Here is a 25,745-nt window from a genome sequence, read left to right on the forward strand (position 1 = left end):
CCCCACACACACACCTTTGCAGGTATCAAAGGTACTCCAAAAGTCTTCCAGTTCTTTGAGATTTCTGGCCTGTCTGTCACGCACTGCTCTTTTAAGGTCTATCCACAGATTGGATAGATCCAGGAGATTGTGAAGGCCATTGTAAAACCTTCAGTTTATGCCTCTTGAGGTCCAGAATCCACCATGGATTTTAAGGTGTGTTTGGAATCATTATCTATTTGTAGAAGCCGTCCTTTCTTTAACTTCAGCTTTTTCACAGATGGTGTCAAGTTAGCGTCCAAAATTTGCTGAAATTTTATTGAATCTATTTTTTCTTCTACTCGTGAAATGTTCCCTGTACCACTGGCTGCACTACAACCCCAAAGCAAGATTGATCCGCCCCCATGCTCAACAGTTGGACAGAGGTTCTTTTCATTAAATTCTGTGCCCTTTCTTCTCCAAACGTACCTTTGTTTATTGCAGCCAAAAGGTTCTATATTAACCTCCTCGGTCCACAGAACTTGTTTCCACAATGCATCAGGCTTATCTATGTGTTTATTTGCAAACTTGAAACGCAGATTTTCATGGTGAGGACATAGAAGAAGTTTTCTTCTGATGACTCTTCCATGACCACCATATTTGTAACAGTATCTCTTTATAGTGGAATGGTGTACCATAGCTCCAGTGTCTGCCAGGTCTTTCTAGATGGATTTTGCAGTCAAATGTGGGTTTTGACTTGCTATTCTCACAACCCTGCAAGCTTTCTTGGTCTTCCAGATCTTGCTTTAACTTCCATGCCTGATGACTGCCATTTCTTAATTACATTCTGAACAAAGCATATTGGCATCTGAAAACGCTTTGCTATCTTTTTACAGCCTTCTCCTGCTTGTGAACGTCAACTATTTTTAATTTCCGTTTTCTAGACAACCGCTTAGAAGAAGCCATGGTGATGATTGTTGGGGCAAGGTCAGATGAGTCTGGGGATTTAAAACAGACAATGATTGAGAACAATCCATTACACTGTTAGGTCTCAGCTTTTGAAAGGGGGCAGTGCATGCTGCAAACTCTGCAGGGTGCACAAACCTTTGCAGGCACCATTATTTTGTTTTCTGTTATTTTCAGAATCAGAATCTAAACATGGTCTAAACAGAAACAATATAGAGGCATGAGTGCAACAAATACTGCAAAAAAAATGTATTTAAATGTGGAGCATAGAGCAAAGGATACTGGGATACGTATGTTATTTTATTAGAATATGAACAGTGTGAACATTATGAACAGCTCTGGAGTAGGGAATGAGAATGATGAATAAATAACAATTAATAAGTGTGATGTGAGAATGGGAATGATGAGTAAATAGTAAATATTAAATAATAAGTGAGACATGAGAATGAGAATAATGAATGAATACTAAATAAGAGGAATAATGAGTGGAACCAGTAAACAGGTGCTGATTAGAGACAGTGATACAGGGTTATTGCACAGAATTGAACTTAACACTGTAAGAAGTCAGCTGTTCATCAGAGTGATGGCTTGTGGAAAGAAACTGTTCCCGAGTCTGTTGGTTTTGGCATGCAGTGCTCTATAGCGCCTGCCAGAGGGGAGAAGCTGGAACAGGTTGTGTCGGGGGTGAGATGGGTCTGCAGTGGTGTTTCCTGCCCATTTCCTGGCTCTGGAAGAGTATTAATATCAGGAACGGAGGACAGGTTGGCACAGATGATCTTTTCTGCAGTCCTAACTGTCCGTTGTAGTCTGCTCCTGTCCTTTTTGGTGGCAGATCAAGACCAGACAGTGATGGACGTGCAGAGGACAGACTGGATGATGGCTGTGTAGAAGTGGATCAGCAGCTCCTTAGGCAGGTTGAGCTTCCTGAGCTGGTGCAGAAAGTACATCCTCTGCTGGGGCTTTTTAATGATGGTGTCATTATTGGGCTGGAACTTTAGGTCCTGGGATATAGTGAATCCCAAAACCTGAAGGATTCCACTGCAGACACACAGGGCTGTTGAGTATGGTGACGGGGGAAGAGTGAGGGGGCTCCTCCTGAAGTCCGCGATCATTTCCACAGTTTTGAGAGTGTCAAGCTCAAGGTTGTTCTGATTGCACCAGAGAGCCAGCTGATCCACCTCCCATCTGTAGGCAGACTCATCACCGTCCCGGATGAGGCCAATGACCGTTGTGTCATCAGCAAACTTCAGGAGTTTAACAGATGGGTCTCTTGAGGTGCAGTCATTGGTGTAGAGGGATAAGAGCAGTGGGGAGAGCACATACCCCTGGGGGACGCCAGTGCTGATAGTCCGTGTGCTGGATGTGAATTTGAAAGTCTAAAAAATGGAAATAAAATGTAACTTTTTGTGACATATTATACGAATGTCTAATCTGTCACTTGATGCCTTTTGGAGATTTTTTCATCTTTTCTTGGCTTCTTCATGCACATTAATACAAATCTTTACCTAGGGTGCCCAAACTTGCCACTGTATATACATACAGTATATGATGTTTGTTTTTTCCTGGCGTTTTCCTTCAACATTTAATTAATTTATAGTTTTATTGTATCCTGAGGAAGTGAAAGTTCCTGCACCATTTCACTCCTCCGCCTCAGTGGTGGCATTGTTTCACTTGCCTGTGTGTAACTTGGAAACCTTAGAGAAAGCTTGGATTTCTTCACAGCATTGAATGTCTTTCTGTCTTTCTTTTCATTCAAGATTCCTGTATGGCATTTCAGAGGGGGAATAGCTCCATCAATCACCATGAGAACACCACCTCTCCTGTCATTGAGTTCTGGGAGTAAGTGCCTTTTTGTTTTTCCATGTCCTCAAATGGCCTTGTAGGTGCCAACAAGTTACAAAATATGCAACCAAGTAACGTAAACTTGTATTACATCCTGCTTTAAAAATATTTGATTGTTAGACTAGAAACAACTTTTACTACTGGTTCCAAAGATTTGTAGTTTTTCTCCAAGGCCTTTTGAAAAGCTCAGACCCTTAGCTTCTTCGCTAGTGAGTTTAGACAAAACGTTTTACTGGAAAAGTTGTGAACATAAATACTATGATTGTGGTATATAATAAATTCTAAGACTAAAAAAAACAATCTAATGTTTTGTGTCCATGCCACAGGCGAAGAGTGCTGAGAATTTCCTCAGGTATTGATCACATTGGCTCTCTGAATGGGGACCTAGTCATCTGTCTGGCCGTCGCCTGGGTCATCTGCTACTTCTGCATCTGGAAGGGAGTAAAGTCTACTGGCAGGGTGATCCTTCTCCTTCATTCACTACAGGACTGAGAGAGTATTAGTAGATAGTATTCTGCAGCATTTACAGAAGCATAAGAAATACAGTACGCACAAACTCTGCTGCTAGCGCGATCAGTGTTAACCACAATGGCGGAATGGCCTCACACCTCATCAACTAAAAATCACATATGATAAAGCTTTTATTTGTGCAGACACTTTTAAATGTCAGATGTTGACAGATTTAACACAATATTACATGTAGCCTGAACACAAGTCATGTCGACATGCATGTCTGATTAAGAAGTACTGCTTTTTCCTTGCAGGTTGTTTACTTTACAGCAACCTTCCCTTATGCCATGCTGGTGGTCCTGCTGATCAGAGGGGTTACCCTGCCTGGAGCCTCCAGGGGAATCCACTTCTACCTCTACCCCGACCTGGGACGGCTGTCTGACCCACAGGTAGTCTGCTTTTTAGACAGAAACACAAACAAAAACAGGTAACATCTGCAAGCCTAGCAGAACAGTTGTCAAATGTAACTGTGATTTAGAGATACAGTGGCTGACCATCTTCTCAAAAGTTGCTGGTTGAATCAGGATCATCTACGTGGAGGAAGTTGCTATTTCTGGAATGTGTTTTTTATTGGTTGTGTAGGCAGTTAAGGCATTGAAAACGTTTATTAACAACATATTGCACACCATTTGAGCTAGTTTGTTTTTGCTTGAAAGTTTTGTTACACATCTTGTCTGAATTTGTTTGCTCAGAAAAGATGCTGTGTCGTTAAATGGGGTCCGTGTAAATCCTTTCAAGAATTGCTATGAAGGGAGTGACTATTGGACTTAATTTGAAGGCAACAGTTTGCTACCAGGTTTGCCATACCAACTTGAATGGTGATGAGTACCAGTGTTCTGTCCACAGCTTGTTTCCACTGCCTCTTAATGACCAAAAAGTGTTACTGCAGGTTTTTTTTATTCACTCCTGTGACATTACTTCATACTTTTGCACTGAACACAAACATAGCTTCCTTTACAATTTTTTTTTTTTACAAACACTGCTGCCACCAATTTGTCTTGAGGGGAAGGTATCAATGAAATATTTGTCCATTCCAAATGGAAGAGAGTGGACTGGGAATGGTGGTGGTAACAGGGACTTTACAATTATGTAATTCCTTGCCGTCAGATTGCAAGCAGTGTGAAAATTTAAAAGAGGGGCCCTCTTAAATCCCTCTCAGGGCTCTTGGGATGAATGCAAGCCCTGTGTGTGCAGGCCAAGACAAGCTAGGCTGGTGGAGCTGGTGCCCTGAGAATACCTGCCTTTGTGTCATGTTGTGTCCAGAGCTTATGTTGTTGTTTGGACCCCCAGTCAATCAGATCTTCAAGGCTTGCTGCCAGCTATCTAAAACATGCCCCAGTGCCCTGGGAGCACTTTACCAGAATTGCAAGTATAAAGAAAAACCTCATTTGAATTTTGGAGTGTGAGTAAGTGTTCAAAGAGAGGGTAAAAAAAGTGCTGCACTTTATGCCTCTGAGAGACAGGAATGGATAAATGGGTTTTCTGGATGGGTAATGTCAGGATGAAGGGGTTAAGAGGGTGAGTTTTGGGGTAAAGAGCTTTGGGACTTAATAGATACATTGGTCGTCGGACGGTGTTTTTAAAAAGGTGGGAGTGGCAAGAACTCTTTTAATATGAAGGGTATGGGAGGCTGTGTGAGGAGAGCAGTCCCAGACACTTGATGTAGTAATAATTTTGGTGTTCATTCGTATTACCTTTACATTGTAATGAAATGGTCCTTCTCAGTATTTACGCTGGTAGGATAAACATTCCTTGTTGTTCCTAGTCACTTCTCATGTGTATGGGTTTGCAATCGATACCAGATACAGTAGCAAAAGGAACCAAGTCTTCTGGGAATCTACATCCCTTTTTTGTATTAATCTGTTGTAAGTATGCAGGCTAGAATGAAAATGTCCAGTTACGGTTATTCTTTGCATGTTTTGTCATGATCAGCTGATGGTTCAGTTATATTTAGTAATTATTCTGTATGTGAGAGCGGATGTCGCTCAGAAAGCCCTGACAGCTCAGTTATAAAGGATGCTAGGTTGGTAAACCATGGGTTGAATCCAATCAGTATTAACACATGTGCAATGTTTCTCTAAAAGATAATAAAGTTAACTCTAGTACATGTAGATCTTCAGCCGATTTTGAAGGTCTCATGGCATGAACATTTTACTTTATGAGTTTTTTTTAACATTGATATAAGTTCCCCCAGCTCCCCCCTCACATAACAAAAAACATAACAAAAAAACTGATTTATGTGTGTTATTATTATCTTGTGCCTTTAAATATGTGTTCTCTGTCTGATTATCTTGTTTGTATTCTGTCCTAAGGTATGGATGGATGCAGGGACTCAGATCTTCTTCTCCTATGCCATCTGCCTGGGTTGCCTCACAGCTCTGGGAAGCTACAACAAATACAATAACAACTGCTACAAGTAAGGACTGCAATGAGAATGCGCTGGGCATTGTGATTAACCACACACCACTAAGTGACTATTCCGTCTTAAATTACTATGATTACACCCATAATTGTTGAAGATGGACATTCTATCTTTGTATAAACGGGAATCATATGTCTAGTCCAGACAATATTGGACACACATGCAGTTTCTAATCATTACATGCCTCTCTTTGTGTTATTTCCAGGGATTGCCTGTCCCTCTGTTTCCTGAACAGTGGTACCAGTTTTATTGCAGGGTTTGCCATCTTTTCCATCCTGGGCTTCATGTCCTATGAGCAGAATGTGCCCATCTCTGAAGTGGCTGAATCTGGTTGGTTTTTCTTTTACTATTTATAAAAAAACAATGTAAGGTAATCTACCTGAGACATGGTCTTCCCACTTGAATTGAGGGATTTCCTTCAGCCTCTCAATGGCCTCTACGGTTTTATTGATATTAATGACATCCTTTCATTGCAGTCACATAAGCAAGGACGACCAATAATGGTAATTTTAATAAAAATATACATGTAAAATTTGTTCCAACTCAGGTCCAGGCTTGGCGTTCATAGCCTATCCTCGTGCTGTGTCCATGATGCCTTTCTCCCCTCTATGGGCTTGCTGCTTCTTCATCATGATCGTCTTTCTGGGACTGGACAGTCAAGTAAGACTAACATATGCACCGCACACACACACACACACACACACACACACACACACACACACACACACACACACACACACATACAGAGAAAGAGACACATTAGTAGTATTACAGTGTCAAACAAAGATGTAAAGCACCATGGATTATGTATGTGTACATATCTGCAGAAATTGTGTTTGCATGCAACCATGCACAAGCAAATATATACACTCATATATACTTACAGTTCCATACAAGTGAATGAGAACGCGTGTCCAACCTTTGACTAGCCTTGTATTTTTAAAGTCTCATTATTCTTGTTTTTTCTTCATTAGTTTGTGTGTGTGGAGAGCCTGGTGACAGCCATGGTGGACATGTATCCTGCCACCTTCCGGCGTAAATACCGCAGAGAACTCCTTATCCTGGCAGTGGCTGTGGCGTCCTTCATCCTGGGACTCATCATGCTGACAGAGGTTGGTCTCAGGGACCTCACTTCATAATGTTTTCACACAATACGTTTACAGAATGAACAAGTAATCTTGCCCAATGGAGGGTAACTCTAACTCTACATTCAAAGCTTATATGGAAACCCTGTTTAATTTAAACCAGATTTTCGAAGTAACATTTAGAAATTTTGACATAATATTGGACAATCATGGTAGCAATACTTACATTTAATATAACCATCTCTAAGATAATAACGAGGATGTTAATTGGCGGCATGTTAAAGACCTTTGGTGTGTGGTCAGTGGAGACTTTCTTATCTTCTAGATTATTAAGCAGACCACACTTACAGTATTTTAAAATAAAACTGCCCATTTCTACCTACTACAGCTTCTGGTTAACAGCCTTCAGTCCACATAAACAGCTGATACTCCCTTCCCGCCCAGCCAATTGTTTCTTCAACTTGTTTGATTATGGTCTTCTTCACAAAATAATTGCTGTATTACACTTTGTAGAATTGAACACAAAATGAATGAGTGGCTAATGCAGTCTTAGTTTTTCCTCATCATAAGACAGCCTGGAGGTTTTCTTTTGGTAGTTATACCTAGTTTTAAACCCATGTCTGTCTCCACAGGGTGGCATGTACATCTTCCAGCTCTTTGACTACTATGCAGCAAGTGGGGTCTGCCTGCTCTTCGTGGCTATATTTGAGACTGTTTGCATCGCTTGGATTTATGGTGAGTGTGTTAGGTAGGCTATTTGGGAATGCATAAAAGAGGGGATTTAAACTACAAAGGCTTTCTTCTAACTAAGCACTATTCATCCCGGTCCACACTGCCCTCTGCGTTCAGCCAATCGCTAAGTATCCACTTTTTTCTTGTGCTCACTCATTCGAGCCAAAGAGTTTTTTGAGTGTTATTTCAATTTGTTGGTTTATTTGGTAAATAAATAATATATAGAACATTCAATAAAATCACAGTAGCTTACTGTTTTAAAGCATATCTTATGGTTGCTCAGCAGTCATTTCTGCCAATCATGAGCATAATTAATGTGTTTCCTTTAACATTTCTGCAGTTCATAGAGTGAGTCTTGACATTAATATCAATAAGTAAGTCCCCACTGCATTTCTCTCATCTCTCCCCGATTTTAGGTGCTGACCGTTTCTATGACAACATAGAGGACATGATCGGCTATCGCCCCAGCCCTGTCATCAAATATTGCTGGCTTTTCTTCACTCCTGCAACATGCATTGTGGGTCTTACATTCATTTTTAACATGTACGCTTTCACACTGCCCTCCCAAAGCAAGGGCAACATCTGCTGGTCAACAGTGAAAATACATTTTAATTAGCAGAAGACCACAAATGGTCAAAGAAAGCCTACTTTATCTATAGCTTAACAAAAAACGGAATTGAGGTTTAGGATGGACTAATATCATTTAAAATATAAAGTATGTAACATAGCCAACACCCAACCAGAACCATGACATATCTCTCTTCGTGTCTGTTATCAGGGAACCTTTGCTTTCGCCTTGATCAAGTACTCACCTCTGAAGTACAACAATGAATATGTATATCCATGGTGGGGATATGGGATTGGCTGGATACTGGCCCTGTCCTCCATGCTGTGTATCCCTCTTTGGGTAGCAATGAAACTGTACTACACCCCTGGAACACTGAGAGAGGTACGTTTTACCAATAAACTGTCGTTTTTAAGTGCAAATAAATAACTGTCTTTGCCATTTGTCATTTTAGAAGAATGTACCACTTGGGAAAATAAATTGTGTTAAGGCTGCTCTCATCAATACTTTTGTATTGGAAATGGACCACATGATAATGTGTATGTGAAAGGGGTTGATCTTAGTAATAAACCCACAGAGAATTGGCATCCAACTGTGCAGCTGCTAGTATTGAGCATTTATGCATCTTTCAGCTCATTGTTTTGCTTTCACAACTTTACTGTTTGGTTCAGTGTCACCACTCTCATTGACCTGGTTTCCAGCAAGCAACCTTTTTCAAAGCTCTGATAAACAATACCTGCCCAGGACCGAATAGCAGAAAAACTGAGTTAGCAACTAGGTGAACACGCTGGAGCATTTATCCACTAAAGAGCCAGATATTTCCCTCCGGACTTGGTGAAGACTAAAACAGAACTAAAATGTCAGTGATGATGGCTCAATATTGAAATGACAGATGAACAGAAACAGAAATTCCAAAAGAATGCTATTGTCGCTACATATTTGCCGAACTAACATGTTCGCTTACACATGTACTAACATATGCACAATAACAACTTTATAGGGCTATAATGTGTCAATATTAGGTGCAAGTTGCACTGCCCCAATGGGTCAAATACTCAAGTAATAATTAAGGTAACAAATATTAGAGTTATGTGTTGTTTTTTGTTTTTTAGTAAAGCTTAAATATGACAGTTATATAAAATTATTTAAAAGAACAATATTATGATAATATGTTTACAACTTATCACATTATTGATGTCTAGATATTAAGGTGTTTACCAATAAGCACAATGTTCCTGGTTTTCAGTTTTTTGCCATGTAAGCTATCGCATTACTGATGTTGAATAATCTCTTTAATAATGTTAATGGTAAGAAAATTGGTCTAGCAAGTTTTTCTTAATTTTATACATTTTTCATTTACAGCGCCTTGTTCTCTTGACCACTCCTTCCACTGATTTACCGAAGACCAAACTGGAGCAGGAGAAGCTGCTGGCCATCTTCGCAGCAGACAGCGACAGCCTCCATCAGAAATCACCTCCCACTAAGGACGGCTACTTCCCTGTTGATGAAAAAGAGTCTCATTGCTAGAGACTTGAGGTTTGGAATCAGAGCCTTGTAGGGGTCAAAGGTCACTCCTCAGCTTTGACACTCTGTCTGGCCCCATCCCAACTGTCTCTGCAATACCTCACCAGACAGGGTGGCATTCAGGCACGCTGCAGTCCCCTACTATGTAACTGCTGATCTGCTGCTGGAGTTTCCTTTTTTGTACACCACCTTCAGTATAATGCCATCAGCATTCCTACTCAAAGGGGCTGTACTAGATATTCAGAAACAAACTGGTCTTGGATTGAGTCCATAAGGCACTCATGGACTGTTCTCTTACTTGTTAAATACCAGCGTTTTATCACAACCTTCTGCACTGTTACACACACAAGGCACTCACATGTACTAACACACACCTGCAGCCGGACCGGCTATCAAAACATGGAACAGAGAAGCTCAGATTACAACCCAAACAGAGGAACAGTGACTTCCTCCTCTGTTCAGGAGGCCATATACTATATCTTTACACAAGAAACAGTTCTTTACTTCTATATTGATTTTTTAAATGTCGAGTACAGCCCCTTTAAAGAGTTACATAAGTTGGTTTCCATCTAAGTTGCTAGTGGCAGAGTAACATGTACACTTGAAATAATGTAGCCATTGTTGTAACACAGTGGCTAAGAATTTACATTAATTGTGTCTGCTTTCTAAGGAAGCATTTGTTTTTCTGTTTGTGGACATCTCTAATGTTCATGACATGACATTACAGTTACTTTGTTGATTCTATCGGCTATCTGCTGCAAATGGAGCACAAGAGGAGTCACATGAATAAAAGCTCTGTGTGTGTGTGTGTGTGTGTGTGTGTGTGTGTGTTCAAATGCACTTCTGTATACAGTGTTCAAGCGTATTCCAGTTTTTGCTGTATTGTAGAAATTTATCATCTCAGGATGTAAAATTTTCTCATTACAAAGAATCCAAGCACGGTTTGGAGTACAGTTAGTAGTATAAGTACTAGTTTAGAGTACATTTAGCTGAACTAACCAGAACTCAACTCAATTAAGCTTTGTTGTTGTTGTTTTTTTCAGAACAATGTTACAATGTTCATTCATTCAATATGTTTTTTATTTGTTTTGCTGAACATTTGCAGAGTTACAGGAAAATGTGTCATGCTTTTTTTCAATCTTTTGATTATTGACATGATTTTAATGTAGTTGTTTTTGCCTTATCTCTAATGCATTGATTTGTATGAAATTAAAAAGTAAAGTGCCTGAAGGAGGCAGTTGGGCCATTTAGATAATATAAACAGGGCAGTTGGTTGAAGGGCTTCATTCCAAAATGAACATCTCTCCTGACATCTCTTTTTTTTTTTTTGCTGTTTAATAATGAACTTGAGCATGTGTTTCTTTAGATGTTGAAATTATTGATTCCTGATAGGGAATACCTTTACATAACTTTTATATGCTAAAATTATTTTTTATGACTGAATAAAAAATACCTTCATTTGAAACGTTTCTCTTGACAGATATTTTTATATTTTGTAGGACATGTAGTTTAACATCGTTCAATAACTCAATATTCATAAGGTCCATCACACTGGTTAGTAGACACTAGTTAGATTAAAAATAAGCACTTTTAATGCAAAACAAAAAAACATGGGCTCTGCATTTATGGATAATTTAGTTTCCTGCCCCTCACACCTTAAAATCAGCAGGCTGTTTTGGGTGTCATTTCACATCCTCCATATGTAGGATGCTGGAATAAAGTAAGTTTTCAGCTATATACCCAACATCTAAATGGCTTGTACAAGGGGTTACTTATAGTCAGTGATGCTGGGGAAATGGTTTGACTCATACAAATAAGCATTAATCTGTCATTTCTTCACATCTCAATGTACTGAAAATCTCCAGAAATATTGTGAATTGCTTGCCTTGTCCGCTTTAATTTTTGGACAAGATTAACAATGTGGGCTAATTTTAAAATGTCTCAATTTGACATTTAGTAAAGTAGTATTACCAGTATTTAAAGGTTTGTAGTCACTGAGGACACAAGCTGTTTCTTCAGCAAGACAACACAAAACTCCAGCAGCCAACAAAAAGCCATAGGTGGAGGAGGGCTCATTGTGAGATGACAAGCACCTACATGTTGAATACGGATAACAGGCCGAATTGTTTCTTGTATTTAGAATTCAAATAAAAATCATGATTAAAGGAAAAGCCTGAAATCTGAAAAGAATCAGGTGCCTATAGTGCAGTCACTGTGCAGCCTCGGGGAATGGATTATTAACCTTGAAATAAAAATCTAATTATAGTGAACTGGCATTCTGAATGCATGTGAATTATATACTGTGTTTTTACTTTTAAATATTTTCTATATTATGTCAAACTTATGTCTAAGTTTTAGTATCAGTTATGTATTAAACAAATATTGAGATGATTTACCAAAGGAAAAGGAACAACACCACAGTGAAAGAATATTCAATAATAAGTAAGAGTCCTGCATTCAAAATGTTATTTGGTAAAAGTGCAGAAGGATCACTACCTACAAATGTACTTAAACTATCCGAAGCAAAAATAACCACCGTCAGTGTTACATTATTACATATTTTAGAATTGGATATTCTGATACATGTAAACAGCATTTTAATGTTGGTTGAAGCTCAGTTTAACTGCTATGCATACTGTTGGGCCACTTAACCCTAAGCATTCATCATATTTTATAAATAAGACATGTGTTTTGGATCAAAATCACAATCTGTGAACCCAAAAACTACCAACAGCAGCTATCAGTTAAATGTAGTGGCGGAAAACATTCAAGTAAGAAGTAGAACATTTTAATACTCCACTAAAGAACACACAGGTCTACATCAAACTTGTACCTAAAATACGCAAATAACTTACATTCTACCACTATGTAATTGAAACATTTATATATATTTTTTAAATTATCCAGTTCTGCTGAAGAAAATTCTTTCCTAGCCTTTAGGTGGTGCAGTAGTGAAGGGCCTCTCTGTATCAAGCTTCCCCAGCAGGGGTCGCTGTAGTCAACATTCTGAATCTGTTGTCACTGTTTACGGAAGTCCAAATGACGTGTCACTGTCCACCGAAGCATTGTGGGAAGGGAAGTGGAGCTGACGGCCGCTGATGGTAGACTGCTCAATTTGACAAAACATATTCGATTAATGAGCAGCCATAATAACTCGAAATAAAGGGGAGTGATGTTACTTTACGAAGCTAATGTCAACGGGCTTTGAAGAAGAGGAACGTATGCCGGTGTCATCGTTGCTCTGCTGCGCACGGACACTCAAAGCAGAGAAGTGGGATACTGTATCAATGGACCGCGGCGTTTTTATTTTATTTTCCGAGGGAGCCGTATAAAGTAGCAACGGACTACATTCCCGCTGTGGATGGGTGGGGGGCGACTGCGCTCCCGCATTCCTTATCGTGTGAAGTTACTTGAGATTTCTGTCGAAGACCCCGTCAAAGATGTCGACCAGCAGTCCAGAAGCGGTGAAGAAATTGCTGGAGAACATGCAGACGGACCTGCGGTCTCTGTCCATGGAGTGCAAGAAGAAATTCCCCCCAGTCAAAGAGGTTAGCCGGCTAGTTAGCTAGCTTTACTGAGTGTTCAGCAGCTTGTTTCACTTGTGTATCTGAGCTTATATTCATAAATGATATGGATTTTGACTGTTGAATTTGTTTATATGAGCCCTTTTCCCCACCAAGCACCGGGCCTCTAACGTTACTCTGTTGTGGGATGTGGACGCTGAGTTGTCCTCATACGGGTAACGTTAAATTAAAAGTTGTGTCGGCTGGGCCTTCCTGCCAACCAGGCTTTCAATTAAAGGGATATACAGGTGGCACGTGTCACACCATTTGGTTATTAAGGCCAATGTGAAGCATTGAAATAGTGAATTGTTGCCTTTCATTCCCCACTTTGCGACCACTTATTGCTAGAGACTGGTACTGTACAGTTTAGCCATTGGAGAAAAAAACACAAAGACATGCAAAATAAACTGTATGATAAAGGGTCAAGTCATAATAATGTCTAATTACACACTCACAGAAACATTTCCTCACATGGGCACCAGAAGGTCTTTAAAAAATAACATTGACATGACATGACATTGTCTCTCATGTTCCAATGCTTTCAGCACCTCAAACACTTGTCTATTCAAACCTGTTGTACAGGGATAGTTGGAGAAATCGGAGATTGATATGTCAAAACATCCACAACTAAAGCCAAAACAATCAGCTTGGCTAGATAAATTCCACTAGTGTTATTTCTTTGTGATTTGTGAGACCCAGACACACTAACTTTAATACCAGGGCAGTAGTGCATTGATGACTGGACAATTGTCTGGTGAGTTGTTTTGAGCAAAAGGTTTTGCTTTTGACATTTGCCAATAGAAGTCCTCTGCTTGGCCTGAATATATCTGTCAAGGATCTCACAGTTTGTTTTACACAACAAGCTTGTCAGCATTGACACAGCTAACAAACCTTTCATACAAGTGCTTTTTTACAGTCCTTGGAATGACTCCCTGTTTGCGGCTGCTGACTGGCTTCGTTGTGTAGCACTGTTGGTGACATCATGGCCTAATTTAAAAACAGAATAGTACAAAGAGGGGCAATGTCAGATGTCAGTGCCTTCTATAGTGTACGTGTGTTGTTAGATTCACATGGAGAAGTCAACAGTCAACCCAGCTTTTATGACTCAACTTTGCCTCAAGCAACACAACCCTCTATTATGGAATCTGCGTTCAGCAGTCCGCAGGGCTCATTACATTCATTTACATCTAGACTGTATAGTATTTCATTTTTACCCAACATTACATTTACATAAAATTACGAGGCATACAATATTGGATTAACACAACTTCCATTCACTTGCTGTTGTGGTTTGAACATGTTGTGTCTGTGGACATATAGATGCTGTTCTATCATTTACTTGTCACGGAAATGCACACAGAGCAGCCGGTGTTTGCCAATGTGATGTGATTTAACTGACAAGATCTCAGTCAGATCCTCTTTACCTTAATTCCCAGGTAAAGCAAGCTCAATGTTTGCCTGCATATATATGGTCACACAGGTCAATAGCTGAAATGCTGCATTGTATGTGGGCTTCTTTTGAGGCTATGGAAATATTTGTTAACCAGCTCAGCGGCACAATACATTTCTGGATGGAAACAAACTTGTTGGTTTTGTGGTTCTATTCTAAATGAAATCGTGAGATCTCTTGGGTCCTCTAGACTTCAGCTGTCGGTCATGGTCGCAGCCGTTCCGCAACAAATCTGGACCTGGCGGGTAATGAGGGGTGTTAAGCACGGAGCCGACACACAGCAAACGGTGGAAATAGGGGTTTGGTTCTCACCATGGTTAAAAGACTACATTACTGTGAGAAAAAGAAATGGTTCAGCAAGTGCTTCCAGTTCCTAAATGTTTCCGTCACTGCATGTCTCACATCTCAGGCATCTCTAGGCCCTTGGCTAGGGACCTTTCCAACCATCTCCTTTTTTAAATTGATTTATCACCACCCATGTTTCCTTGTCCTTTTCAATATATTTCCCCTCAGGGTTCACAGCAGCACAGGGAGCCACTTTGGTGTTTCCCACAACCTGAGCTCACTCACGCTCCGGTTGATAGTGTGATTGAAGCAATCTTTTCCAATTTGAGCTGTCATGGTTATATTTGCTGGGATGTTAAGTTGCTACAAACAAGCTGGGTACTGGTGGCCATTGTTGTGAATCTAAATGTCGGTGCCTGTTGTAGCACATGAATGTAATCCACATTTTAATATTTAAATTTGAAACAAATTAGCTGCATAAACCTTTTATCTTTGTTTGTAAGTTTTCAAAACTCAATACCAAAACATTGTGTTCTCATTGCAAAAGAAGAATCAGGAAGCCCTGTCCTCATTTCCCAACCCATCTACATTCCAGTTCCTCCCCAATTTCCCAGTCCATCTCCCACAGAGACTTTGCGCCACAGTCTGTGGTTACTCTTGGTTAAGAGGAGCCAAGAAGAGTACCATTGATTTGTCTGCATCTTAGCATCAGACACGCACAACCTCTTTCTCATTGAGTCAGTGAAACTGACAAGGCTTCGCTGTTTGCTGTGTTCTGATTGCTTTCCCAAGGTGAAAAAAAAAACATCAAGCAGCGAGCCTTAAACTCTTTTGTGGATGGGTCAAGTGCTGTCAACTGCATGTGGCTCACAGTGAAATGTGACGGCTGATCTTGGTAAACCTGCAGAATTAGGCTATTGAAAGCATTATGGGCAACCTTTGGCCTGATTGCAACAACTCATTTGCTAGACCTATCATGTAGGCTGTACAGAGACAAAGTAACTTGCAACATGGAGTGAGGACTTTGTGAACGGACACTATTGCACTGACACTCTGACTGAATAAGCCCTTTTTTATATTATGCTAAGTCAGTTCCAAAAAAACTGCTGAGTTTATAGACACAGCATGTTTCTAAGGAAGTCTTGAAAGAAATGAGCTGGCTCTCAGACGTGGGTCAGTTCTGCTTTGAGGATCTCCACACAGTAAAGGGCCTGGAGAAGAACTGGAAACACTTTCTGAGACCGTCTGGTTCGGCCATTGTTCGTACAGCTGACACCAGTGTTTAATGTGTTACTCTCTGCTGGGTGTTGAGATTTTAAAATCAACTTTATCCAGGATTAGGCTGCACAATTAATTGCAATTTCTTTCAAAATCGCAATATGGACTAGTTCAATATACAAATCTCAGATACATATTTGTTAAAGGTAAAATATTTTTCCACCATTCTGAATGAAGTATTGTGATGCTGCAGAGATGTCCCGGCCTACAAATGGTATCCTACAGACTTTTTTTTGGTACAGATCCTTGCATAAATCACACTCATTTTAACTTTTTTAATTTTAATATTTTCCAATGGGAATAATGATACAAAAATGACCACTTGTTCCATTATCGTGAATCATATCGCAATTGCAATATCAGTTAAATAATTGCAAATAGATATATTCCTCATATCGTGGAGCCCTAGTCCAGGATTGTACTGGTAACTGCAGTCCCAGCATTTTTGCTTAATGGTTTGCATCCGTATAATTCCAAAACATTAGCATAGACAATACTTCAATTGTAATATACTGTACATCGTTATGGTAAAACCAGATCACCTAAATGATTCAAATGTCATACTAGATTTACTTCATGCAAGTCACTCACTCATCAAATCTAAAATCCCTGTGCTGAAATGTAGCCTAACTAGATCCTACAGGTTTACTGAGAGATCTGATCTGAAGTAGTAAGTTGTAAATACAAGTGTAAGTGGTGTGGGCTGGGTATCAGTTCAACAGATTACATTTTGTTGCCAATACAAACCCGGATTTTCTTACCAATACCAAAACAATACTTTTTTCAGTAGCTGGGAATGACTATTATAAGCATGTTTAATACAAGCCCTTTTTTAATTTGATTAAATATGCCAAACTCTTAAAAAAAAAAAAATGGTATCCTTGTTTAATTGTTGTCTTGACTCACAAGAACTCTGCCTGAATGAAATTGGGCACTGACACACTAACCTGACGGCTGACCGTTGGCAGAAAAGGACGTCGGACTGACTGACTTCCCAAGTTGGCCAGAAGTAGTTCCTTGGAACTCACCAAAGTGACGCCGACAGCAGCTGCTTGGATTAACGTGTCACGTTGGTCTGGTTTCTCCGGAAATTCAACGCCAGACTGTCATGGCGGCTTGTTCAGAATACAATCTCATATTTTACTAAAACAATTCAAGTCTTTCTGAAAACATTTTAAGCGAGAAATGTGCCATCCGGTTGCTGAATCTGTCTTCATTTCAGATTGACAAAGTACAGTTTAAAAGATCAGATTGGTCATTTGAGTCCAACTGTCGGTAGTGCACGCCTTCTGACCGAGCATGTTAGGTCAGCCAAAATGAAGGACGACGGACGACGGCACGGAACTCACCAAACAGACTCGACTCAACGACCTCGCCAGACTGTCTGACGGCCGATTATCGGGTTAGTGTGTCAAGGCCTTAAAGTTACAAAGTTAGTCTAGATCTAGAAATATCAAATCAAGCCATACGTGAACAAACCATAAGAAGCTGACCAAGCATGCAATGCCAATATTCTATACTTTACACAGCCAATGCTGTGGACACATGTTGGGGGTACCGAAAAGTGTTCAGGTCTGATACCCAGTCCCAGATAGCCTGGGAAAACCCTTACAAACTTCAGGCAAATTTGAGGTTATCTCTGCAAGTCCGCTGGCCAAGAGCCCATTAAAGTCCATGTCCAATTTTTCCAAATAGAGGCACCAATCACAACCGTTGAGGTGGGCTTTACACAATGATGACTTTTGTGTCTCATCCTCATCAGCCTCCTGTTAAATCCTCTCCCTAACAGCCAATATTATCATGTAACATTCTGGGGACCAAATACCTGGTTAAGGCTAATACCTTCTATATTACCACACTTCTATCATCATCATCATTATCATCATCATCATCATAATCCATCATCATCATCATAATCCATGTGGTCTTGTTTTTAATTTAAGTGACCATTTTGGGAAAGGCAGGCCTTTTGATAAGTTCCAAGAAGGCTCTCATCAGAAGTATTTGAAGTGGACTTGGACTACTATTTATAACTTCCTGATTAGAGAAAACATGCTCATCACACCTACTGCCCTTGGGCCACAGGCTGCAGGATTTTTAGGTGACCCAATTCAATTGACTAGATTGATAGCTGGTAGCGCATTATGCAGTTATGTTAAGAGATGCACCGATTGACCGGATTGGGCCATGACCGGCGACTGGCCGGTCAGTCTGACATATGCCGAGTTTATGCTGGTCAAATGCCATAAATAAATAACACTGTAAAGGCCACCATGCACAATGCATTTGAATTATATATAGGCTAGCAAATAATAACTAATAAACCCACTATTAATTAGGTTAATGCAGTGCAACTGCTGTAGCATGTAAATATGAACAAAAAACGTAAACAAGGGCGATCAACTATTGTCATTATACCGAATCAACAGCCAGGTGCAACCTAGCTGACAGGTGAAGAACCCAAACAACAAAATCCTACAACAACATAAGTTATACGACTTACAGTTCTCAAGGACACACACGACTTCCACTGGCTAGTTAACCCCTCGGACAGCGAGTCTCTTTTTCTCAACTTTTCCGCCGCGTGTCCGCGCTATTCTCCGACACGCTTATAGACGGCCTTTTGAACAAACGCATTACCTGTTTTCATACAGAAGTTTAGTTTGCTAAATATATCAACTTGTTTTTGTTGGATATTGGATGTGAAAAGAAGGAAATGGTTCTTCCATAACATTGCACGTTAGATTTGTGAATTTCCCACACCAGGTGTAATTTATATAGTTCTATTTTTATGGCTAACGATTGTCTGTTAAATATTTGTGTGTGCTGTTAAGTGGTTAGAAAACAAATGAAATCGGAATCGGCGGGTAAAACTCAATGAAAAATCGGAACCGGCCTAGAAAATTTTAATCTGTGCATCTCAAGTTGTACTACATCAGGTGTCAATAGTGCATCAGACGTTTGAATGAATCTGAAAAGCAGCAGCCACTGAAGAATAGCTCATCTTAGGCTGCAATGACTAATAACGAATATCAATGAATATGTCTTATTTTTATTATGATTGCTCGATAGTTTTGTCTGAGGAAAATACCCCTCACAAATTCGCAGAGCTGACAGCTCTGTCTTTAAATTTAAAAAACCTATACATTTACAATTATATAAAACTGACCAAATTCTCAAAGTTTGAGATGCTGGCAAAATCACAGCAAGTGTTTATCAATTTTCCTTGATACATGCCATTAACAATTATTGATCATAAAATTAATCTATTACTATTTTCATATTTAGTGATATTTAAATTTATCGTTGGAGCCCTAAACTCATCCAACCACAGCTGCAACGTAGGTCTAAATTTAATTGACCAAATCAAGAGAAACCATTGCCCTGGCTTTTATGATAAAGCTGGAAATATTGCTTATTGCTTATTTCTCAAAAAACATCCCCACTACCCCATACTTTGCAGTTCGAGGCACTTGTCTCTTCAGTTATTGTTCATAGCTACAGTATATTATGGGGATATCAAAAGTAGCCACAGCATGGTTGTAATTATTTGGGACAAAAGAAAACCTCTATGTTCTACTTATTACCCTGTAAAGACCTTTGGCAATGTTTGAGGAACAAAGGAGGAGAAGGAGACTAGCATTTCTTTTAGAGATTAACTTCTTTAAGGAGCTGTGGTAATAGGCCAGCTCAGTTTGTATTACCAGCCCAGCCCACCGACCAGCTCTTGCTTGGTTTATGTCTGTTGAAATGACATGTTAATGAAAGTTATGCAATTATTGATAGGGCAATTGCATTATTTCTCCCCGTCGTTTGTGTTTAATCCAAAGTGGTATGAATTGTTTATAATTTTGTGCTTACATATTGTAGACGGTAGACTGCCTTTTTTCCACTAATAAGACATTTTTTCACCATGTTAAGACTTGAATTTGTCCCTTAGTGGTCACTTGGATACAATGTCTTATTTTCATACCCTATTTCTGTGGCTGCAGAGATTACAGGATGATGAGGATCAAGTCATTTGTAACACATGCATGCTTAGGAGTTAGTCGGATCATGCAGTAGTTGGATGAAAAATGCATCAAGGTAATGTTGGCCCACTGGCTGTTTGCTCAGTTGGTGTTGCTGTCACCACTGGCATCATCAATATGCTAGATGTGATTACAAGCTGTGTACTTTTCTCCAGATTAAAATATTAAATTGATTAAATGCTATATTTTCCTTCTTTTAACCAAACTCATATTCAACGGTGATAAAATGCATGAATAGTTAGTTTCTTTCTGCTATAAGTGGGCTCTGCTGTTGCTAGGCAGCTCAGAATCGGGATGCTGAAGGATGAATGCTCATTGACATGATGACTGATAAATAATAGGTCAGTTATGATCTTGCCGTGCAGTTAATGTCTAAAGGTACACATTTGCACTTTTATACAGGTGATATGCAGTATGAAAAGTGGTGTTTTCGCATGGCAATGACAAGACATGAGAGGGTGGAGAAGTGATGTGGGAGATGAGAAGCAGAAGGAGAGACTATCTCCACAGGCTTGCGGTAGCATGCACTTCTAGAAAGATAAGAACAGCCTTTGTTTTTTTTGTTTTTTTTTAGGTAAATGCTCAGTATCTCCATTTCTGTCACACATACTGACTCTCATTTAGTCTACGTCTCCATGTCGTCCCCTCCTCGTGCCCTTTCTCTCTCGACGTTCCACCTTCCCGCTTACAATTTCACCCCTGCCAGACACTTAGCTAAGGAAATTACTTTGTACTAGCACATCCCTCTCAAGTCAAAGCCTATTTTTAACCGATTCACCAGCCCTCCGTCTGTCTCTCTGCAGCCAGGCCCTCCTGTTTCTCCCCTGTGGCCATCATTACAAGAGGTTGTGTCTGCCACCGGTAGCCCAGTGGTGCCGCTGCCCCTTTTGATACATGTTCCATTAAATGTTAATAACCTAAATGTTTATTCTCTCTTTTTACCTTCTAGGCCGCAGAGTCTGGCATTGTGAAGATTAAGACTATTGCAGCCAGGAATACAGAAATACTGGCAGGTAAGAAAGCCGTCAGGGTGGTGGTTTAACACAACTGAGATATCTAGTTGCCCCTTTTGGTAGAGTTTGCAATTGAAACAATGAACTCTCATACATTATCCCACAACATATTGTATCATGTTGACTTATTTGAATTGACTTTGATCTTCGGGTTGGTATTTAATCTATTAAATTAGATTATTTTTGATAGTATTACCCTGCTTCGTCTGATTTGTTTTTGTTGGTTTTGGATTACAAAGTTGCTGTTTTAATCACCAACTGGTCACTTTTGTTTTTACAGTGTAAATGTTGATTAGTGGGTAGGGTCCCATACGAATAAAAAATACATGCAAACAAACAATATTACTCATGTTTTTATGTCCACAAGACAGCTTTTGCATACAAGAAACATCCACTGTATTTTGATTGTATTATATCATTATAAAGCACTTTTAAATGTGGTGGGTCTCTTTAAATGCTTGAAAAGAAAATAATTTCTTTGTTTTCTAGATCAACAACATTCATCTGTTAGCAACATTTGCAGAGTCGACGCATAGTTGACATTTTCCGAGTTCTAGTGTTGCCTGTCTGACTCTGACTGACTCTCTGCCAACTTTCAACTGCACAGCAACTCATTGTAGCAGAGCTCATTTATCTTTGTTCCCAGAATGGATTTGGTAGTTGTCACAGCAGCTTAATGAGATGTTACAAAAAGACTGAATGGTGAAACCTGTTGTACAGGTCGCAAATCATGGAATAAACAAAATAAAATGAAGGTAAAAATGGTACAGGTAGTTGGCTGCAAAGCATTGGTTCACTGTTGTGTTTAGACAGCATTTTTCTATGTACATTGTTGTAAGTAACCATTTTAAAGCGCCAATTGAACACCAGACACAAAATAACACCCAAATCCCAGAAAAAAATTATTTTTTTTTTTCAAAATATGGGCACTTTAAATTCCATAATTAAACCCAGTACAAATACATCTTCAATCTTTGCTAGTTGGATCAACAAGTCTTTCATTATCAAACTTGGATTAATAATTGTGCACACTGGAGCATCCCAGGAGGGTTATTCAAAGATACAGAGTGTCTCCTGTTATTTATTTAAATTTTTAAAAAACATGTTTGACCGTTAAATCTGTTCCTTGGAACAATATTTGTTTTATGCAGCAATATATTTGATTTTAATGTAAGGCATTGTAAATCATGTCTTTGAATTTTATGACAGCATCCATCTAATATTTAGCTATATCTCTGTCCTTTTCCTGCAGCTCTGAAGGAGAACAGCTCAGAGGTGGTGCAACCTTTTCTGATGGGCTGTGGCACCAAAGAGCCGAAGATCACCCAGCTGTGTCTGGCCGCCATCCAGAGACTCATGTCCCACGAGGTGGTGTCTGAGGTGAGCCCTATGAGCTAGCCTTAGATTTGATAGCTGGCATTCACATACAGTACACCAAGGCTTATACTCAGAGTACCTTACAAAATACATTCCATACAAAATGGAGCTTAGCAAATTTCTTAACCTAATCAAAAAGCAGTATAATAAACATTATTTTTTACTTATTAATATGTAACACACATTGGCCTTTCTTGATCAGTGTTACTCTTGATAAATATTAGGCCAGTAAAATATTAGAGAAATTAAAAAATATAAATATGTTGGTTTAGCGGAAGTCAGAATACTTAGATTGTGTTTTTTTCCGTAGCTAAACGATGTAGGGCCATGACTTTTTTTGGTTCAGCTTCTGAATCCGAGCATAAACACCTAGCATCAACTGCAAAGTATCTAGCTGTTGCGCCACAAAGTCTCTCGGGCATCATTTCCTCCATCTTTCCCTTTGGTAAGGTGGTTTTAAGAAGTGAAATCAATAGGAGCCTGCTCTCATCTGGATTCATTACCTTGTGTCACTCTACTTCCAAAATGAAACAAGGTGATTATCTTCCCAACAGTGTCAAATCAATACACATGTCCATGTGAAGAAGGCTTTTCCCAAGGGGTCATTAAAAAAACAAATATCTAAAAAAAACAAGAGCTTAGAGAATATGTCTTCAAAGATGTGCTATGTGCTTGTGCTCATGCAATACCTTGATCACTCAACACAGCTGTTTGTTTTTCCTTGGCATTTCATTTTATATGTATAGTGGCATAATGTGGATTTTCACAATTAATACATTCCAGTTTGGCGACCACCAAAAAAATGCATATTGACAAAGATTGTGCACATTTGGTTTACACACACTTGCAAATTTAAGTTAGTTAACTTAGGCACATCGTTCCTTAAGTTTCAGTCAGATCAATACAGAAATCAGTGCAACACATCAATACCCAATCCAAAAATTAGAAGTTAATATAGTCTTGTCACTGGTGGCTACATCTACTCATTATGCCATGCAGTTGTCTTGTAACGCCTGTAGTCAAAACCATCAAGCTAGAAAAAAGCAAAGCTGGTCCCCTGGAGCTTACGCACAACTGCCTGGTTAGTACACTGTAAATGACTGTTATTGAAAGCTCATGGAGCCTTCCATTTTAATATCCGGCGTTTATTGAATTAGGCTTACAAAGGTTTCAAAGCTTCTGTCAGTGGTAGGAGAGTCTTGAGTAGTTTGTGGTGAGGAGTGTCTTGTTCAAGGGCAGCTCATGTGAGGCAGGTTTTCTCAGCTCGTGTGAAGTTTGTGGAGTTTCTCTTGGCCTTTGAGATAGCATTTTGTCTTTGTTTCTTTTTTTCTTTTACCACCCTCTGCCAGAGTTTGTCTTTGGATGGCTGTTATCATCAGACTCTTGCACCCAACAAACATCTAGAACATCAAAGACATCTACGGACTAACTTCACATATTTTACAACACACATTTTCTGATCCAGCAGCACTCATCAGCAACTCTGAACTGCAGGGTTTAAAAGTTACCTGAAGGCATCGCAAAACAAAAGTCTACAACCTCGGTAATGACTCTTAAGGTTTCACTGGTGGAACCTAAGTACTTGTGTAGCGAGAATGTGGTGATCTGTTTAAAAGTCTTTAAAGAAAATGTTGTAATAGAAAAGGGCAGACACTCAATTGGTACACAAATAGAGCTCAACAATCCAGCCCACAGTTGGTTCCAGAAGCAAAAATAAACCATAAAATCTTAACCGTCGATGGTAGACTTAAAACCAGCTAAGACATGACTAAGCGATTGTATATGCTCATGTAGATGCCAAAAGTTCATGGGGCACCAACCTTGTTTTGAGATAAATATCTTTTATACGTAATGTCGTGGATAAGTACTTCATTACCCACAATTCTGAACAATCCCAGAGTGATTCCTCTGATTGGTGAAACTCATGCTGGTGAGGAGGCGAAGCTGTCAGTACCCGGTCTGTGTGCATTCACAAGATAATAATCCTGTTTTACGAGGATTTACAACGACACGGCACGATTCACCATTCGTTCCCCCTCTTCTGCTGTTAACCCCTACTGGGAAGCTAACGATAGCTTAGCTAACAGCTGATTCTACTAATCGCTAGCTGACATTTTGATTGAAAAACTCTACATTCTGCAAAGAGTCGGGGCTCACCTAGTAGGAGCTGAAAAAAGAATATTAATAATAATAATTGCGTCGTAATGTTGAACCCTCCTTTTGTTATAGTTGATTTTATAAAATTGGTATCAAAAAACGTTTCGTCCAGGAACGGGTATCGAAGTCACTCTATTGGTATCAGTACCCGTATCGAAACACTTTCACCGATGCCGATAATGCTTCCAGCTTCACAAATGTGAAAGATTAAATATAACTAAATTTCAAATCTTCACATTTAAGAGGCTGGAAGCGTTATTGGTGAAAGTGTTTTGATACCGATACAGTGACTTTGAGACCGGTTCCTGAACAATACTTTTATGTAATACATTTCTAAATCTAAAATCGGTGAGCAAAATCTTAATTTAAATAAAAAGTTTCACCTTTTTTTTAAGTAACCATACCTCCAGTGATCTAGCTCAGAGGGGTTGATTGAGGACTAGTTGTATTTTGGACTGCTTGACCTACAAAAGGACTTGTGTGTCAGTGACAGTGTCACTTTCTGTGAGCATGAAGTGACATGATATTAACTGGCAGCTAGCTTTGGGGTTATTCAACTCTATATTGTTGTGACCCCTAGGCAGGCAGGACCAGCTGGTCCCACAAGTGTGTGTTTCTGTGCAAGTCTTAGATTTAGGGTTGCGTGACCTCAGGCTGAATCTAGCACAATCTAGCAGCTCTGATATTGTGTCCTGAGTTGAACTAAACGAACTTGAGTGTGCACACTGGTGGATGATCAGTAATATGCCAAGATTTTAAAAAAGGTCAATAAAGAATGGTTTTTTTGTTTGTGTGTACATGACAGGCAGCTGCGGGGAACATCATCAACATGTTGTGGCAGCTGATGGAAAATGGTTTGGAGGAGCTGAAACTTTTACAGACGGTCCTGGTCCTTCTAACCACCAACACAGTGGTACATGATGAAGTACTTTCCAAGGTACACAAAACAAACAACCCACTCCTATATCACACAAACTATATATATAT

At 39.5% G+C, this 25,745-nt stretch overlaps 2 protein-coding genes across 6 annotated transcripts in view; both read left to right on the plus strand.

Annotated features, from left to right (window-relative positions):
- The window catches only part of slc6a13 (solute carrier family 6 member 13), a 17,292-nt gene extending 6,223 nt beyond the window's left edge, over positions 1-11,069 (plus strand). Inside the window, exons 5-15 of one of the 2 annotated variants that reach the window (XM_034878104.1) lie at positions 2,682-2,763; positions 3,093-3,225; positions 3,531-3,665; positions 5,589-5,692; positions 5,904-6,028; positions 6,246-6,358; positions 6,673-6,810; positions 7,416-7,518; positions 7,932-8,032; positions 8,294-8,464; positions 9,443-9,690. In XM_034878104.1, coding sequence (XP_034733995.1) covers positions 2,682-2,763; positions 3,093-3,225; positions 3,531-3,665; positions 5,589-5,692; positions 5,904-6,028; positions 6,246-6,358; positions 6,673-6,810; positions 7,416-7,518; positions 7,932-8,032; positions 8,294-8,464; positions 9,443-9,607 — 1,370 coding nt within the window. In that variant the 3' untranslated portion in view covers positions 9,608-9,690. Of the gene's footprint in view, positions 1-2,681; positions 2,764-3,092; positions 3,226-3,530; positions 3,666-5,588; positions 5,693-5,903; positions 6,029-6,245; positions 6,359-6,672; positions 6,811-7,415; positions 7,519-7,931; positions 8,033-8,293; positions 8,465-9,442 lie in introns of both variants that reach the window. The other variant, XM_034878103.1, reaches the window with a different exon arrangement.
- A 1,578-nt stretch (positions 11,070-12,647) lies between these two features.
- The window catches only part of mon2 (MON2 homolog, regulator of endosome-to-Golgi trafficking), a 37,601-nt gene continuing 24,503 nt past the window's right edge, over positions 12,648-25,745 (plus strand). For all 4 annotated transcript variants that reach the window (XM_034879983.1, XM_034879985.1, XM_034879984.1 and 1 more), the window contains exons 1-4: positions 12,648-13,152; positions 21,161-21,224; positions 22,477-22,604; positions 25,564-25,695. In XM_034879983.1, coding sequence (XP_034735874.1) covers positions 13,045-13,152; positions 21,161-21,224; positions 22,477-22,604; positions 25,564-25,695 — 432 coding nt within the window. In that variant the 5' untranslated portion in view covers positions 12,648-13,044. The remainder of the gene's footprint in view (positions 13,153-21,160; positions 21,225-22,476; positions 22,605-25,563; positions 25,696-25,745) is intronic.

Source organism: Etheostoma cragini, chromosome 8 (genome assembly GCF_013103735.1).
Source record: "Etheostoma cragini isolate CJK2018 chromosome 8, CSU_Ecrag_1.0, whole genome shotgun sequence".
In the NCBI taxonomy this organism is placed as follows: Eukaryota; Metazoa; Chordata; class Actinopteri; order Perciformes; family Percidae; genus Etheostoma; species Etheostoma cragini.